Genomic DNA, 16,600 nt, shown 5'->3' with positions numbered 1-16,600 from the left:
TGAATCAGTGGGATGCCCTCCACTCTATTCACATAGAAGAAACACGTTCCGATTATTTAATCATTACATTTGGGCTCAGTGCTCCTAGTGTTTTGATGGCGTCTTATCAAGGCAGTTCTCCAGGCTTGAATAAGCCTTTTGTCTGCTTCTTGGTTGGGGCTCAGAGGCTCATGTCCTCCAGGATGGTGTCTGCTGTCTGCTCAGCTGGAATTAGTGATAAAGGCTTCCCTCTTCTCCAGCAGGCCTATATTGCTCCCTCTCCTTGTCCTTCTGTCGTCTCTCTGCCCCCCCTCCTCCCATCTTTACTTCTCTCTCTCTCTGGGGTTTTGCCGACCTTCTCCTGGCTGATTGAGATATAAGGTGTCTCAGACGGCTTTATAATGCAAGTATTAGCAAAGGAATCTGAGACCTCTATACTTCTCAGCGAGGTGCTGTCATAATCTGAAAGCCTCATTCGCCTCTCTTCTCTCCCATCAGCCATCATTGAGAACATGGCAGAGTTCAGGCCTGGCCTGTGCACAGAAGCAGCTCAGCAAGGACTCATGCAGTGGTTGCTAAAGAGAATAAAGGTGAGGATATGACTGAAAATGACACAATCCATGGTTTATTGATGCTTTAAGTAGAGGTTTTTGCAGGCTGGTTGGGTATGTCTCATTGAAAATGTCTGTTCTAGACCTGTACCTACAGTACAGCATATAGGCTTTCAATTGCTTATGCTGTCACTGATTTTGGCATTCACCCCCCCCCCCCCCCCTTCTCTCTTTCAGGCAAAGATTCCATTCGATGCTAACAAGCTGTACTGCAGTGAAATCTTGGCTATCTTGCTTCAAAACAATGACAGTAAATTTACAGCCCTTTCTCCTCTACTTGCTGTACAAAGTGATGAAAACTGCTCCAGTCGAATGTGTTATTGTCGAATAAACATTGCCACAGAGGTGGTTAGTGTGATTACTCTGTCTGTGGACCAAAATTGTAGAGTAACATGACTGGTTAAAGTATACTTTTGTTAGTTTCTGAGTGGCTAGGTCCAGAAGGCCTCGTAGTGCTGCTGTATGACAGTCAGGCACTATGTCCAGAACAATAATGCACCGGGCCACATTGATATTCTGTCCTATCTAATTTTCTTCTCGGTCTCCCCCTCTGAGTGAGTTTAGCTGCCTGGGTTGGTTGTGCTGCCTCGATCGATTCACCGTCTCCCACCGTCCCGCTCTAACTATGTTTGTCAATGTTTATGTCCACAATATTTTAAGTTTCTCTCTCTCTCTCACGCTCTCTCTACACCTACCTACCTACCTCCAGGCACCAGGGAGCTCTTGGGGGAGCTGGATGGGATTGACGTTTTACTGCAGCAGCTCTCTGTAAGACTCCTAGGGATTTTACCAACCTGTCTGTTCACACTTTCTACTGCTCCTCCTCCTCTCTCTGATTCATCATTGTCTCTCTCACACACACCTTACATCACACTGTTGAAGTTTCAGCAGCTCATAAGAACGGTGTGTTCTTTACAGTAGTGATCTAGCGATACCCACTTCATCCTCACTTGAACACAACCTCAGTTAGATTAGCCTTATGTGCAGGATTCTTTTGGCTGTGTATTATAATATTTGATATATTCAAGGTCTCCAGTATAATGCTGTCTAATGCAAATTAATAAGATTTTGAAATGTAACTTGATGCTAGACAGATCTTCTGCTTTGCTTTGTAAGTCTCTCCACCTTGTTGGCGATGCCGGTTGCAAGGATTTCAGTGTGTCCTTAGTTCCGAGGGCAATGATATTGTACTTTTGAAAACTAGATGACTACTTTCAAATTCAGAAAGGATGTTTGTGATTTTTTATTTTTTTTCAACTTTCTGTTTGCTCAATGACATTCAAATCAGAGTTCCTCCCTTCTAAATTCCTCTGTGGTATTGTGCTCCATACAGTCAAAGACAAGTTAAATTTAAGAAGACCACAAGTGGGGCTTTTGTTGCTCAATCAAATTTGTGCTGATTCAAAAAAGTATTCTATAAGCCTAATGGACATATGCTCAAACTCACACACTTTTGATTGACTTAAACAGCTGCAAATTATCACGATATCAGTGTCACCAACAAAAGCGTAAACAATAGGCCTATAGCAAATGCAGCATATGTCATTAATTTCTCACATGCAAAAGGGACTTTTCGGTAGTGCTCAAAGCACTACTTCCATGAGAGCAGCATTTATTTTTCAACTCGAAACAATGAGCCCAATCCTCCATGACAACAAAATCATAAACAGAGTAGGCTAATAAATCCTTATTATAAATCCTTATTTCCAAGTCCTGTTTTTGAAGATCAAATCAAATGTATTTATATAGCCCTTTGTACATCAGCTGATATCTCAAAGTGCTGTACAGAAACCCAGCCTAAAACCCCAAACAGCAAGCAATGCAGGTGTAGAAGCACGGAGGCTAGGAAAAACTCCCTAGAAAGGCCAAAACCTAGGAAGAAACCTAGAGAGGAACCAGGCTATGTGGGGTGGCCAGTCTTCTTCTGGCTGTGCCGGGTGGAGATTATAACAGAACATGGCCAAGATGTTCAAATGTTCATAAATGACCAGCATGGTCGAATAATAATAAGGCAGAACAGTTGAAACTGGAGCAGCAGCACGGCCAGGTGGACTGGGGACAGCAAGGAGTCATCATGTCAGGTAGTCCTGGGGCATGGTCCTAGGGCTCAGGTCCTCCGAGAGAGAGAGAGAAGGAGAGAAGGAGAGAATTAGAGAACGCACACTTAGATTCACACAGGACACCGAATAGGACAGGAGAAGTACTCCAGATATAACAAACTGACCCTAGCCCCCCGACACATAAACTACTGCAGCGTAAATACTGGAGGCTGAGATCATGGATATTATATTAATTGGAATGACTGTCAGATTTCCAGACTTTGGTTTGTAATGTAAAGAGAGCATAATTGTATTATTACTATTATTGTCTGTTGTAGAAACCAATGGATTAATACATAACCAACCCATGAAGTAAAATGCAACATCCATTTATGGCCAGCTGTGTAAACCCTTAACATCTATTTATCCCACAATAGATGTTGTTCAATTGGTAATTTTAACTTTTGTCTTCTCCTAATGCCTCTTAAGGGGAAGTCATCTAAAATTATGTAATCAGATTACATTACTATGAAGTGTTATGTTACTAAAGTGTTGGACAGGGACAGGTAACTAATAACTAACGGATTACATTTAGAAAGTAACCTACCCAACCCTGGTGATGAACTGTGGGTGTCATTCTACTTCAGGTGTTCAAGCGGCACAACCCAGCCACGGCAGAGGAGCAGGAGATGATGGAGAACCTGTTTGATGCCCTGTGCTCCTGTCTGATGCTGGCTGCCAACCGGGACCGCTTCCTCAGGGGAGAGGGTCTGCAGCTTATGAACCTCATGCTTAGGTAAAGTCCTTCATGTTGAACACCTCCACACACACACAGCTCTGTTTTTAATATTTCAGTAATTGAATGTCCTAAGCTGTTGGTTGAAACACACCATCTAAGTACCACCTCAAAGGAGGTATTTGGCTTGGATCTAGGCCTTTTTTAAACCCTCCTTTCAATTCACCCTGGTCACTGGTGATTTGATATCTAAGTAGGGATTTACAGTGCATTCGGAAAGTATTCAGTTCTCTTCACTTTATCCACATTTTTGTTACGTTACAGCCTTATTTTAAAACTGATTTAAATGAAATGTTTTTCCTCATCAATCTACACACACTACCACATAATGACAAAGCGCAAACCAGGTTTTTAGAAATGATTGCTCATGTATTAAAAATAAATGACAATATCACATTTACACACGTATTCAGACCCTTTTACTTTGTTGAAAGTAAAGCCATGAGTCTTCTTGGGTATGACGCTACAAGCTTGGCACACCTTTATTTGGGGAGTTTCTCCCATCCTTCTCTGCAGATGTTCACAAGCTCTGTCAGGTTGGATGGGGAGTGTCGCTGCTTAGATATTTTCAGGTCTCTCCAGAGATGTTCGACTGGGTTCAAGTCTGGGCTCTGGCTGGCCCACTCAATAACATTTAGAGACTTGCCCCGAAGCCACTCCTGCATTGTCTTGGCTGTGTGCTTAGGGTCGTTGTCCTGTTAGACTAGAGCGCTCTGGAGCAGATTTTCATCAAGGATCACTCTGTACTTTGCTCTGTTCATCTTTTACTCGATCCTGACTATTCTTCCAGCCCCTGCCACTAAAAAACACCCCCACAGCATGATGTTGCCAACACCATGCTTCACAGTAGGGATGGTGCCAGGTTTCCTCCAGATGTGACACTTGGCATTCAGGCCAAATAGTTCAATCTTGATCTGTGCCTCGACACAATCCTGTCTCGGAGCTCCACAGACAATTCCTTCAACCTCATGGCTTGGTTTTTGCTCTGACATGCACAGTCATCTGTGGGACCTTATATAGACAGGTGTGTGCCTTTCCAAATCATGTTAAATCAATTGAATCAATCAAGTTGTAAAAACATCTCAAGGATGATTAATGGAAACAGGATGTACCTGAGCTCAATTTCCAGTCTCGTAGCAAAGGGTCTGTATACTTATGTAAATAAGGTATTTATGTTTATTTTGAATACATTTGCAACAATTTCTAAACTTGTTTTCGCTTTGTCATAATTGGGTATTGTGTGTAGATTGATGAGGAAAAACATGTATTTAATCAATTTTAGAATAAGGCTGTAACGTAACAAACTGTGGGATAAGTGAAGGGGTCTGAATACTTTCCGAATGCACTGTATGTACATTGACAGGGTTGAGTGTCTTTTTTCACAAAACACGTCTCTGACTCTGCTCAGCTGCCAGTCCAGTCAATCAGTCGACACGGCGCTGGAGCACCATGACATTGACCTTAAAGAGCAATAAATAGACGTTACACGCATTTATGAAACCCTCCATGCCCAAGCTCTAATCATCATGCCGACACCTGGCAGACAGCAGGATTTACACACACATCGACATCTATACTGAACAAAAGTATAAGCGGAACATGGATTTATGGATTTCACGTGACTGGGAATACAGATGTGCATCTGTTAGTCACAGATACCTTAATAAACATGGGCCTCATGATTTTTGCTCCTTCAAAACTTGAGACACCTGTGGCATTGTGTGACAAAACTGTACATTTTACAGTGCCGTTTTATGTCCCCAGCACAGGGTGCACCTGTGTAATGATCATGCTGTTTAATAATCTTCTTGATATGCCACACCTGTCAGGTGGATGGAGTATCTTGGCAAAGGAGAAATGGTCACTAACAGGGAAGTAAAAAATATATGGCATATGGAACATTTCTGTGATCATTTATTTCAGTTCATTAAACATGGGACCAACACTTTACATGTTGCATTCATATTTTTGTTCAGTATAATTATAGCAATGCAAAACTCACTTTTATATCATCCACAGGAGAAAGCTTTCCGAATTGGTTATCTAGGGAGGAACGTGTAACTCTCTTTTCACTTCCCTTGAGATTCACAGAATCATAAGTTCTGCACCTCTGCTTTAATACTTTTCTCTATTTTTGTAGAGGTTAGGCTTTATCAAGGGGTTTGCTATATGAGCTTAGGAACACGGTTGAAGGCATCTTTATAATTGCCTCTGCATTCTTAAAACCCTTTTAACTTTGTAAAAAAAAATGACTACCTCCATAAGCTGAAGAAACGTTGTGTTATGAGGAGTTATCTTTAAAGGACTGCCAATAGATTTCGATAACGGAGAGGGACTCCATGTTGCTAGGTCACTAAGTCTGTGTGCCTGGCAAAAGTCCATCATGAACATGCTGTGAGCTAGCTGTTGTGCCAGAGATAGTTGAGCCCTTCTGAAATGTTTATTTTTTTTGTACACTTCCCAGGGAAAAGAAAATGTCTCGGACCAGCGCTCTGAAGGTCTTAGACCACGGCATGATTGGCCCAGAGGGTTCTGATGACTGCCACAAGTTTGTGGACATCCTGGGCCTGAGGACCATCTTCCCCCTGTTCATGAAGACCCCTAAAAAGATGAGGAAAGCTGGGACAGTAGACAAAGAACATGAAGGTTTACTAATTACTCTATAAACTCCAAATTTCCATTGGAAACAAGAATTATTGTTTGTCTGAAGTTACATTACAGTAGATATTTCCTCAGCAAAATCTGCAAAAGCTTACAACTGTCCCACTGAGTACCCAAAACACAATTTGCCATGGCAGGAGATCGAATCAGGTTTGTTTCATGGTTTTTTTAGTCTGTCGATTTGTTATCAATATAGCTTTGACTCATTTGTTTGATTTTCTTCTCAGAAACCACACTTGCGTTGTGAAATAAGAAAATGCTTATCGGTGCTTATCAGCCACCCTCCCCTCCCCCTTTTGATGAGGTGGTCAACCAACAGGAAAACATCTCTCTCTCTAATTATATTTCATACGTCCTGACAGCCCACCCAAGGTGAACAAATTGGCTTCCTTTGTCAGTCTCCTTCATCTGGGGGACAGAATGAATTAACCTGAGACCTGCAGAATAGCCTGAGATAACAGGGCCTGCTAAAGCTTATCCCCCTGGTGCTCCCACTGATGAACCTCCCACTAGTCACAGCCAAGCCAGCCAGCCATGAAGTATGGTTACACTGCTGTGTCCCACTTTTAATGCTTAGAGTAATTGTATGCTGAGGCAGGAGGACATCTAGGTTATAGAACAGTGGACTACCGCTAGTAACGTACCCTTGGACTATAATAATCCTTTTCGTATGCCTAGACATGTTCCTAATGCATAGCATAATTTATTGACTAAGATGTGTCCTTACAACATTTGTGTTTTTATATATTATTTTGAGTGACAATATAGTAGTGTAAGCACTATTTAGCACTTTTGCAACATTTTGAGTCGTGGCTCTTTCATAATATAGCAGTGACATTTTAGAATGCGTATTAAATTGCTATTGTTTTGAGGGCATATGATTTCCACATGACCATAGGATTTGTCATATAGCATGTGACAGTAATTAGACCTAGAGTGGATCCTCCTTTGCTGTAATTGAAAAACGGATGCGAAAATTGGTTCTGAAGAATAACACAATGCAGTCATAGATTAATTAATTATCAGCGGCTACACATGAGTGTAAGTAATTAAGAGGCAAAGCGCTCTCCAAACCCCTCTCTCTATCATATACAGAGAGATTGATCCCCATGAAATCGCCTCTGAAAATATACTGCGGCCCAATGGCTGCGAATTGTCAGACATTTTTATACAAAAGATAATCAAGAGAAGATGTTATAAGAAAATATTGCAGATAGCCGATAGCCTGCCTTTTTAGATCTGTATTCATCTCCATGTCCTAATGTTGTGCATAGATTGAATGAGATTCTACATGTACAGACAGTGGCAGACTATATTTAGCAAGCTAATGATGCACACCGTGTGGTAGAACAGAAGTAAACAGCTCATTTACATCCAGCAGCACAATAGTTTTGACCACAGCCCTTTTATAGTCTGTTTTGTTTTCCTTTGATGTTGAGTTAATGCCTTGGAGTGTTTCTTTAATGTCTCTAGGATTCCCGTTTCCACGTCATACTGAAATGACAGAAGAGGAGCTGTAGTAGATGTGTTTCTAGGAGATCACTTTGTTTCAGGTGATCGGTCTAGTTAACAATTATTGTGATCAGTGCACAATATCACACTGGTTTTAATCTACCAGTAGTCTCAATCCTTTGAACTCAAGCTGGATGAATAGTTGCTGTATTACAGCCCTGTTCAGTCTCCTGTGTTGTCAATGAGGGATTATGATAATGAAGAAACTCATGCATACCTGCATACAAATCTCTTTTGAATTGGTTTGAAACTTGGTCAATCCATTTCATTGTTGCTGATACCCAGCAGTGATAGGAGCCATAGTGTAGGCATCACATGGGTGTCGACAATCAAAATACCTTATAAAGTACAGCCCAGCCATGTCAGTGAATTCTTCCCCTGGACTATTCTAGTCAGGTATAGTGGGATTCTCAGACCGTATAGATGGGAGCCTGTACTTTGCAGAGGTGCCTGTGGTCTACTCTTAAGGGTTGATTGCTTTCCTCAGGGCACGGCTGGTTCTGGTTCAATCTCTCCCCAGCGGCGAGCTGTCAGGACCTGTCACCCTTAACCTCTACTGCTCCTCTGAGCTCAATTGCAGCGTGGCCCTCTTTGCTATTTGCATTAAAGCTGAGATCTGCATTAGGTGAAAAATCGCCGCTGGCTGCCCCAGGCACATTTGTTATTGTTTTTATGAAACGACAGAGAGGAGCTCCAGCATTAAGGTAACAAAAATTAAAATGTAGTACATACTCTACTGTTAAATCGCGAGTGCAATGATGTCCGACGCCCTTGTTGTAATATCAAAAACAGACGTGGCATTATCACCGCTACGGATTCTAACTTTAATGGCTGCTCTAGGTTGACGTGTAGCAGTTTTTCTTTGTAGATTATATTTTCAATAGGTGTTAATCATGGTAATACAGCAGTAACATGGACCATTTATTTGTCAAATTGCATCACCTTGTTCTGGTTCTCTTGGACTGGAATAGAAAGTCTCCTCACCCATGAATCTGATCACCATTCTAGACTGAGACTGTTCACAGCCGACGCTATGCTAGCTCTCCCAGAGATTGGTATTATTTCCTCATTAATGTTTTTCACTTGTCCACCACTCTGCTGCAGGGTCTATGGAAAGCATTGTGTTGTTCTCTCCTGCTGCTGATTTATGGAAGATGGGGCACTATGGATTGGCATGGTGGTAGTGGGGTGGCAGTGTAGTCTTTTTAAGTTGATGATGAGTTGTGCGTTTCCTCTAATTATTTACCAAGGAGGAGAGGAAGCAGTTAGAGCTGGTCAAGCACACTGCTGCATTGAGCAACCTTGACACGGAACCCAAACCGCCATCGTGCATATTTATTTTGCCCCCCCACACCAAACGCGATCACGACACGCAGGTTAAAATATCAAAACAAACTCTGAACCAATTACATAGTTTGGGAACAGGTCAAAAAGCATTAAACATAGTTAGCTTACACTTGCCAGCTAATTTGTCCTATTTAGCTAGCTTGCTGTTGCTAGCTAATTTGTCCTGGGATATAAACATTGTTGTTATTTTACCTGAAGTGCACAAGGTCTTCTACTCAGACAAATAATCCACACATAAAACAGTCAACTGAGTCATTTCTAGTCGTCTCTTCTCCTTCCAGGCCTTTTCATCGTTTAACTTATATGGTGATTGGCATCTAAACTTTCATAGTATTACTTATATTTTAGCCTGTGGCAACGCAGACGCTTGTTGACGCGTGCGAGCGAGCAGTGTGGGTGCTATAATTGAATAACAGATTTCTAAATTTATTTTGCAACACTCGCACGCGAGCGATGTGGGCGAGCGGTGTGGTGAGCCTATGAGAAACCAGCAGCAGAAGCAACCATGCTGCTCCTCTATCAATTGGGAGACCTGAGACCAACATTGCAGTCTATAGTATGCTATGTCTTGTTGTGATTTGCCTTTTGATAAGGCTAATAGATGTTGTATTCAAACGGGAGGATCTGCATCATTTTTCTAGGTCATGTCTAATGAACAGTTGGCCTTAATGTGGTCTACCTGTATTGAGCGAATGGGGTTAAACCGTTGTTATTATGTGTAATTCTGGAACACAGCGTGCCTGTATTTGATATACCATTGTGTTTTAGTTTAGTTGCATGAGTCCATTAACTAGTGCTAGGCGATTAACTGACATTTGGGGTGCGTGCTCAGTCCTTTCCTGTACTCCCTGTTCACCCACGACTGCATGGCCAGGCACGACTCCAACACCATCATTTAAGTTTGCAGATGACACAACAGTGGTAGACCTGATCAATGACGAGACAGCCTATAGGGAGGTGGTCAGAGACCTGGCCGGGTGGTGCCAGAATAACAACCTATCCCTCAACGTAACCAAAACTAAGGAGATGATTGTGGACTACAGCAAAAGGAGGACCGAGCACGCCCCCATTCTCATCGACAGGGCTGTAGTGGAGCAGGTTGAGAGCTTCAAGTTCCTTGGTGTCCACATAAACAACAAAGTAGAATGGTCCAAACACACCAAGACAGATGTGAAGAGGGCACGACAAAGCCTATTCCCCCTCAGGAAACTACAAAGATTTGGCATGGGTCCTGAGATCCTCAAAAGGTTCTACAGTTGCAACATCTAGAGCATCCTGACTGGTTGCATCAATGCTTGGTACGGCAATTGCTCGGCCTCTGACCGCAAGGCACTGCAGAGGGTAGTGCGTACAGAACATTACTGGGTCTAAGCTGCCTGCCATCCAGTACCTCCACACCAGGCGGTGTCAGAGGAAGGCCCTAAAAATTGTCAAAGACCCCAGCCACCGCATTCATAGACTGTTCTCTCTACTACCGCATGGCAAGCGGTACCGGAGTGCCAAGTCTAGGACAAAAAGGCTTCTCAACAGTTTTTACCCCCAAGCCATAAGACTCCTGAACAGGTAATCAAATGGCTACCCGGACTATTTGTATTGTATTCGGCGCACGTGACAAAAACTTTGATTTGATTTAGATTTTTTTGGGGGGGTTACATCTCTTACACTGAGATGCAGTGCCTTAGACAACTGCGCCACTCGGGAGGCCAATAATAAATACAAAAATCCCCATCAAAATCTGCCAGTTTAACATGGGCAGATGCGGTGAATTGAGTTTTCTGTCGTCCTTCCACATCTACGGTGGAAAGAGGCCAAGCTACAGCGGTGTTTGTTGACCATGAGACATCCTGAAATGGTTTTTCTCATGAAAATGTCTGTTCCATCCGAACAGTTTGGAGTACAAACTAATATGACCACTCTGGAAAGATGAGACTCTCACGAATACGATGGTGTTCTCCGTTGACTCGTCTGATGAGCCAACTTCTGTAGCGTCCGAACCATCATGGGACTCATCAGAAGGTAACTGATAGCGGTAAAAAAAAAAATGTTTTATTGTGACCACCCCCCAATTTGTTCACTGAAATTACATTGGTCTGTCGGATGTTTTATAGAATCGTGATACGGAGAGAGTTGAATAAATCATTAACAATACAGTTAACCATACTGTATTAAAAAAATTAAGCACGTTCACCCATTCCTTTTATTTCGACACTAGTTATGTTATCTTATTATAATTTTTTCAAATAATGAAGACCCTATATTCTTCTTTGAAATCATTTAGATGAACAACCCCTCAGTTGCACCAACCACGTGGAACCATCCAAGTGTGGGTACAGAAAGTGGCCTGACAGGTGGCAAGGTTTTGCTTTGTGCAATTTACTGTAACAGGAACCCGTCAAAACCAAACAAACCAATAGGATTACATGCCGTAAGTAGGCCTAAAACCTGCAGTAGGCTATTTATCAGCAGAAATTCATCATATAAGTTACATACATTTAATGGAGCTGTTATTACTGCTAGGTGTTCAAGCTGAAGCCTTCTATCACTTGGGGTGTAATGATCAGGCTGTGGAATGTCACACTGTGACCATGGCCCTGTGGCTAATGGCTTTTCTCATTGAGGGGCTCTGGAGTGTGCCGTAGTGAAGACACTCATTCGAGAGGAGCAGATCTGGCCTAGGGTAAAGGCCAGGGCTGCATCTGAAATGGAAACCTATACCTGATATAGTGCACTACTTATGACCAGGGCCCATGGCTTTTGTTAAAAGTATTGAACTATATAAGGAATAGGGTGGCATTTAAGACACAACCCAAGTGGTACTGTAACACACTCAGACTTTGAGTTGAACTGCCACCGACTGCAGACTAGTACTTCTTCCACAGCCTTCTGCAGCTCAGCCCAGGGAGTCTTTGCAGTGGTCCCAGTCCTTCACCAGAGGCACTTCTTATACTAGCTTTAATGATGTCCTAATTTACCCACCCAACCATCACACTCCCACTGTGCCCATGTAACACTGGTCCTCTGGAGATGGGGAGAGCTGAGACAGCACTTCCTTTCTGTGGTGCTGTTTGATGAACATGCTGCCTCTGTTTGTTTACTTCCTGAATTTGATGTCCCTCTTATTGTACAGTATTTAGTGGGGAAATAGACCTATCACTGTGACTGCCAAAATATGAGTTTATAATAAGAGGGTGGGTGATATTTTTCCATTGAAATGTATATCTTTGGTCATGTATACTTGCCTTGCTCAGTTGTTTGGCTGTTCATTTTTAAAAAAGCTGAAGATTTCTGATCAGCATGGTGTAGCTCCTAAAGCTTGAGAAGTGACAGCAACTCCCATGCCATCAGTAGTCTAACGACACTCCCTCACTGGATGACAAGGGTATGTCTTAATCAGCATCGATCTTGTTTGTGTAGAGTGTCCAGTAGCGATCAATAACATCCCACGGTGGTGTCAAGGTGCTGACAACAATTACCACTCGGCTTATGTTGACAAACTAATGTCCCCGGAAGTTGTATTCCCCTCATTATGTGTAGACAGTCCACTTGTTGACATTAGCTTAAGATGGTAAAACCTATCATAATAAACACAAACAGTTAATTATAAAACTAGTGAATAGAGTTGTTGGCTTGCTTTGTATGGCATGTATCTCTCTTGCAAAATGTGTTGATAAGTGGCACATGGGAGAGCAGTATTGAGCACCTTCCTGAAGATGAGTCTTAAACCAAAATAGAATAAAGTCTTGTGCTTGTTGCTTAGCAACTTCCAAGATAAATTGAACTTAGAAATTGACCTCTTATTAATTGTCAAATTCCAGTTTCATATCAGCATGTAACTGTTATTTTTCCGTCTTTTGTTTTAGTATTTTGTGTGTGGCCTATTCATAAGCATATTATTTAGTCAGATTTGGGTCTAAATGTCAGATGCAGGTGTAAGCTGGAACAAAAGTGGTGTGTCACTGGGGTAGAGTAAATGTTCTGTGAAGTGTGTTTTGGTTATTAGGTTAACAATAGCACTCGTAGGACCAATTGCCTTTTGTTACTAATTTTGTCAATTAACCAGAGATTTTGGAGCACAGGCTCATTAAATGGCCACACACCCTATACAGAAGGACTTTTTTATCACCACCAGAAAATTATATTCAATGACAAGCATAACGGTTGTGGAACATTACAGCAAGTCTTTAATGAAAATTGATTTTTAAATTTCATTACTTTGTATTTTCCATGCTTCTCTCTGCATATTAATAGCAAATTATCATCAGTCCTAATCATTGTGTTTCCATTCCTGCCACTGCCAGACTGTAACCTGATCTTGGAATATAATCCGTTTTACAATAGTCTGTTGCTCCTATGAATTCTGAAAATGCATATTATTTTTACGTACAGTATAATATTAGCACTGTGGGTTCAATAACACTAGGCTACTTACTTCTAACACCTCATGAAGATGAAGCTGAGCTACCTTGGTGAAGCCACAGTGGAACTGATATTGTTTTTTTCCCTTTGCAGAACACGTGTGCTCCATCATTGCTTCCTGCCTGCGGAACTTGAAAGCCCAGCAGAGGACGAGGCTCCTCAGCAAGTTCACAGAGAATGACTGTGAGAAGGTGAGATCTTCACAGATCCACCACTGTGCAGATAAAAAAAGAGACATTTCTGAAAGTTCATAAGGAATAATGTGCCCCATTGTTCGGGTTTTGCATGTTAAGTTCTCGAGACAACAGTCTACCTGAGTAGTTCTACAGACACGGTCGTAGACATACTACATGCCTGCCTCTGACTGTCTGAATTCTATTTTCTCACTACCTGGGGATTTTGTAAATAGTTCCTTGTATTGGTGTCTGATGTCTTCTCCCTCTGTCCTACAGGTTGATAGACTGATGGAGCTGCATTTTAAGTACCTGGAAGCTGTTCAGCTGGCTGACAAGAGGATTGAAGGAGAGAAACATGTAAGGGTCCTACCCCTACCCCCCTCCGCTACCAACAGCCTGAATTCTAACCTCGGCTGACAATAATTCTGAAACAAGGGCAGATAAGTGTCCAGATAAGAAGAGTCATTTTAGATAGACTTGTAATTGTCACAACTTCAGGACTAGGGGCTAGCTTGGAGAGAGGCTGGAATCCTTGATTTAAATCCAATGCCCAAATATAATGTTATTATCTACATTAACTCCCCAGCTTCTGCTGCATGGACCCACTCAGAATATGTTGCTGTGTGAGGGTTATGTCTGCTTGCTTTTTGTGGCTGGAATCCCCCTCCATTGTTACAGGCAGAGATGCCCAATGAGATCCGATCAGCCACAGGTAAGCAAGGCAGTGTTTGAGTCTGATACCCTGTGATCCCAGAGAATGTGTGAGGCCCAGACTGTGCTGTGCTCCCTCAGCCAGATGGAAAGAGCCAGATAAGAGAATTATCTTCTCCAGCAGGAGAGAGAGAAAAGGAGAAGGTAGAGTTTTAAGAGGGAGATGGCTTTAAGATTCATATCTGATGAGCAATTATTTTATTTGACCCCCATTGATTTGACATTGTAAATTAAAGGGTGACAGCTTGACACGGCTTGACATTCCCCATTACTTTTGAGTGCAAGTATGACCAAATGACACCCAAAGAACACATTTTCTGTCTTCACTATCTTGATGCACATGGATAGCCCTAGTACATTGTTCAAAATGAGAATATATTTAGTTTCATTACAGATTGAAGAAACGTAGGTAACTAATACTTTATGTATGTTATTTCAGTCCTGTCTGGGATCTTCTCTCATGTCTATCTATAAAGATGCCATTTCCTGCTGTGTCCTGTGCCCCTTCCACTTCCTTTGTACAACTGGCTGCCGTCAGCGGTTCTGTTTTTATTAGTCCACTCTCGTTCAGGTGTTATTTTTTAGGGTAAGCAAAATGTTTTCCTTTTCTACTCCGCAGGAGTGTACTTCTCGTCATCAGAGGAGTCCTCCGGACCTGAATTTAATAAGCTGCTTATTTCCCCTCCCTCATCCCTCTTTCTTGGTGATAATAATGATGCTCTTGGAAATTGATTAAAGTAAAACATGTCTGAGACCGACCACAATATGGCAAAATTCCTCAGTGCAGTACTGAGAACCTGGAAATATCAGTTGTTTGCAATTGATTAAACTCATCTCATCTTCTATTTAAAGGTTGTGTTAAGGCACTAGTCCCCACGTCTGCCCCCCCCCCCCCCCCCCAACTCCTCACCCACTCTCTCTCATTTCTGCTTTCGAGGCAGGCCGAGGCAGAGAGATGACGGTGCTAAGTTGCTGTGAAATTGATTAGCGCCGACAAGTAATTACAGCTGTAGCCCCTGTCAGGTTAGTCAGGTCTCTGCTGACTGCAGGCAGGGAACGAGGAGTAGTCTAACTACCTGCAGCTCCTCTAGTAGCCACACTATCCTAATGGTCATGCTATAGACATACAGGGCTGCACATTCTACATGCAAACAGCATTCATACAGTAACTTGCGAAAGTGTTCACCCCTTGGCATTTTTCATATGTTGTTGCCTTACAGGCTGGTAGTAAAATAGATTGTTTTGCGGGTTTGTATCGTTTGATTTACACAACATGCCTACCACTTTGAAGAAATAAGACAAAAAAACAGAACTTGAGTGTGCAAAACTATTCACCCCCCCTCAGTCAGTATTTTGTAGAGCTACCTTTTGCAGCAATTACAGCTGCAAGTCTCTTGGAGTATGTCTCATTATAAGCTTGGCACATCTACCCACTGGGATTTTTGCCCCTTCTTCAAGGCAAACCTGCTCCAGCTCCTTCAAGTTGGATCGGTTCTGCTTGTGTACAGCAATCTTTAAGTCATACCACAGATTCTCAATTGGATTGAAGTCTGGGCTTTGACTAGGCCATTTCAAAAAAATTTAATATTTAAACCACTCGTTTTGCTTTAGCAGTATGCTTAGGGTCATTGTCCTGCTGGAAGGTGAACCTCCGTCCCAGTCTCTGGCAGACTGAAATCGATTTCCCTCAACAATTTCCCAATATTTAGCGGCATCCTTCAATTCTGACCAGTTTCCCAGTCCCTGCCGATACAGCATGATGCTGCCACCACGCTTCACTGTAGGGATGTTCTCGGGGTGATGAGAGGTGTTGGGTTTGCGTCAGACATAGCGTTTTCCTTGATGGCCAAAAAGCTCAATTTTAGTCTCATCTGACCAGAGTACCTTCTTCCATATCTTTGGTGAGTCACCCACATTACTTTTGGTGAACACCAAATGTGTTTGCTTATTATTTTCTTTAAGCAATGGCTTTTTTCTGGCCACTCTTCTGTATAGCCCAGCTCTGTGGAGTGTACCGCTTAAGTGGTCCTATGGACAGATACTCCAATCTCCGTTGTGGAGCTTCTTCAGGGTTATCTTTGGTCTCTTTGTTGCCTTTCTGATTAATGCCCTCCTTGCCTGGTCTGCGATATTTTTTTTATAACCCAACCCTGATCTGTACTTCTCCACAACTTTGTCCCAGATTTGTTTGGAGAGCTCCTTGGTCTTCATGGTGCCCCTTGCTTAGTGGTATTGCTGGCACTGGGGCCTTTCAGAACAGCTGTATATATACTGAGATCATGTGACTCTTAGATTGGACACAGGTGGACTTTATTTAACTAATTATGTGACGTCTGAAGGTAATTGGTTGCA

General features: G+C 42.3%; 1 protein-coding gene across 2 annotated transcripts in view; it reads left to right on the top strand.

Moving 5' to 3' along the window:
- The window catches only part of LOC139367673 (beta-catenin-like protein 1), a 40,318-nt gene that overhangs the window by 14,199 nt on the left and 9,519 nt on the right, over nucleotides 1-16,600 (top strand). For both annotated transcript variants that reach the window (XM_071105955.1, XM_071105956.1), the window contains exons 7-13: nucleotides 478-569; nucleotides 768-840; nucleotides 1,300-1,358; nucleotides 3,277-3,425; nucleotides 5,890-6,071; nucleotides 13,455-13,552; nucleotides 13,814-13,894. In XM_071105955.1, the coding sequence (XP_070962056.1) occupies nucleotides 478-569; nucleotides 768-840; nucleotides 1,300-1,358; nucleotides 3,277-3,425; nucleotides 5,890-6,071; nucleotides 13,455-13,552; nucleotides 13,814-13,894 (734 nt within the window). The remainder of the gene's footprint in view (nucleotides 1-477; nucleotides 570-767; nucleotides 841-1,299; nucleotides 1,359-3,276; nucleotides 3,426-5,889; nucleotides 6,072-13,454; nucleotides 13,553-13,813; nucleotides 13,895-16,600) is intronic.

This window comes from Oncorhynchus clarkii, chromosome 16 (genome assembly GCF_045791955.1).
Source record: "Oncorhynchus clarkii lewisi isolate Uvic-CL-2024 chromosome 16, UVic_Ocla_1.0, whole genome shotgun sequence".
Lineage (NCBI taxonomy): Eukaryota > Metazoa > Chordata > Actinopteri > Salmoniformes > Salmonidae > Oncorhynchus > Oncorhynchus clarkii.
This window is presented reverse-complemented; position numbering and strand designations above follow the sequence as displayed.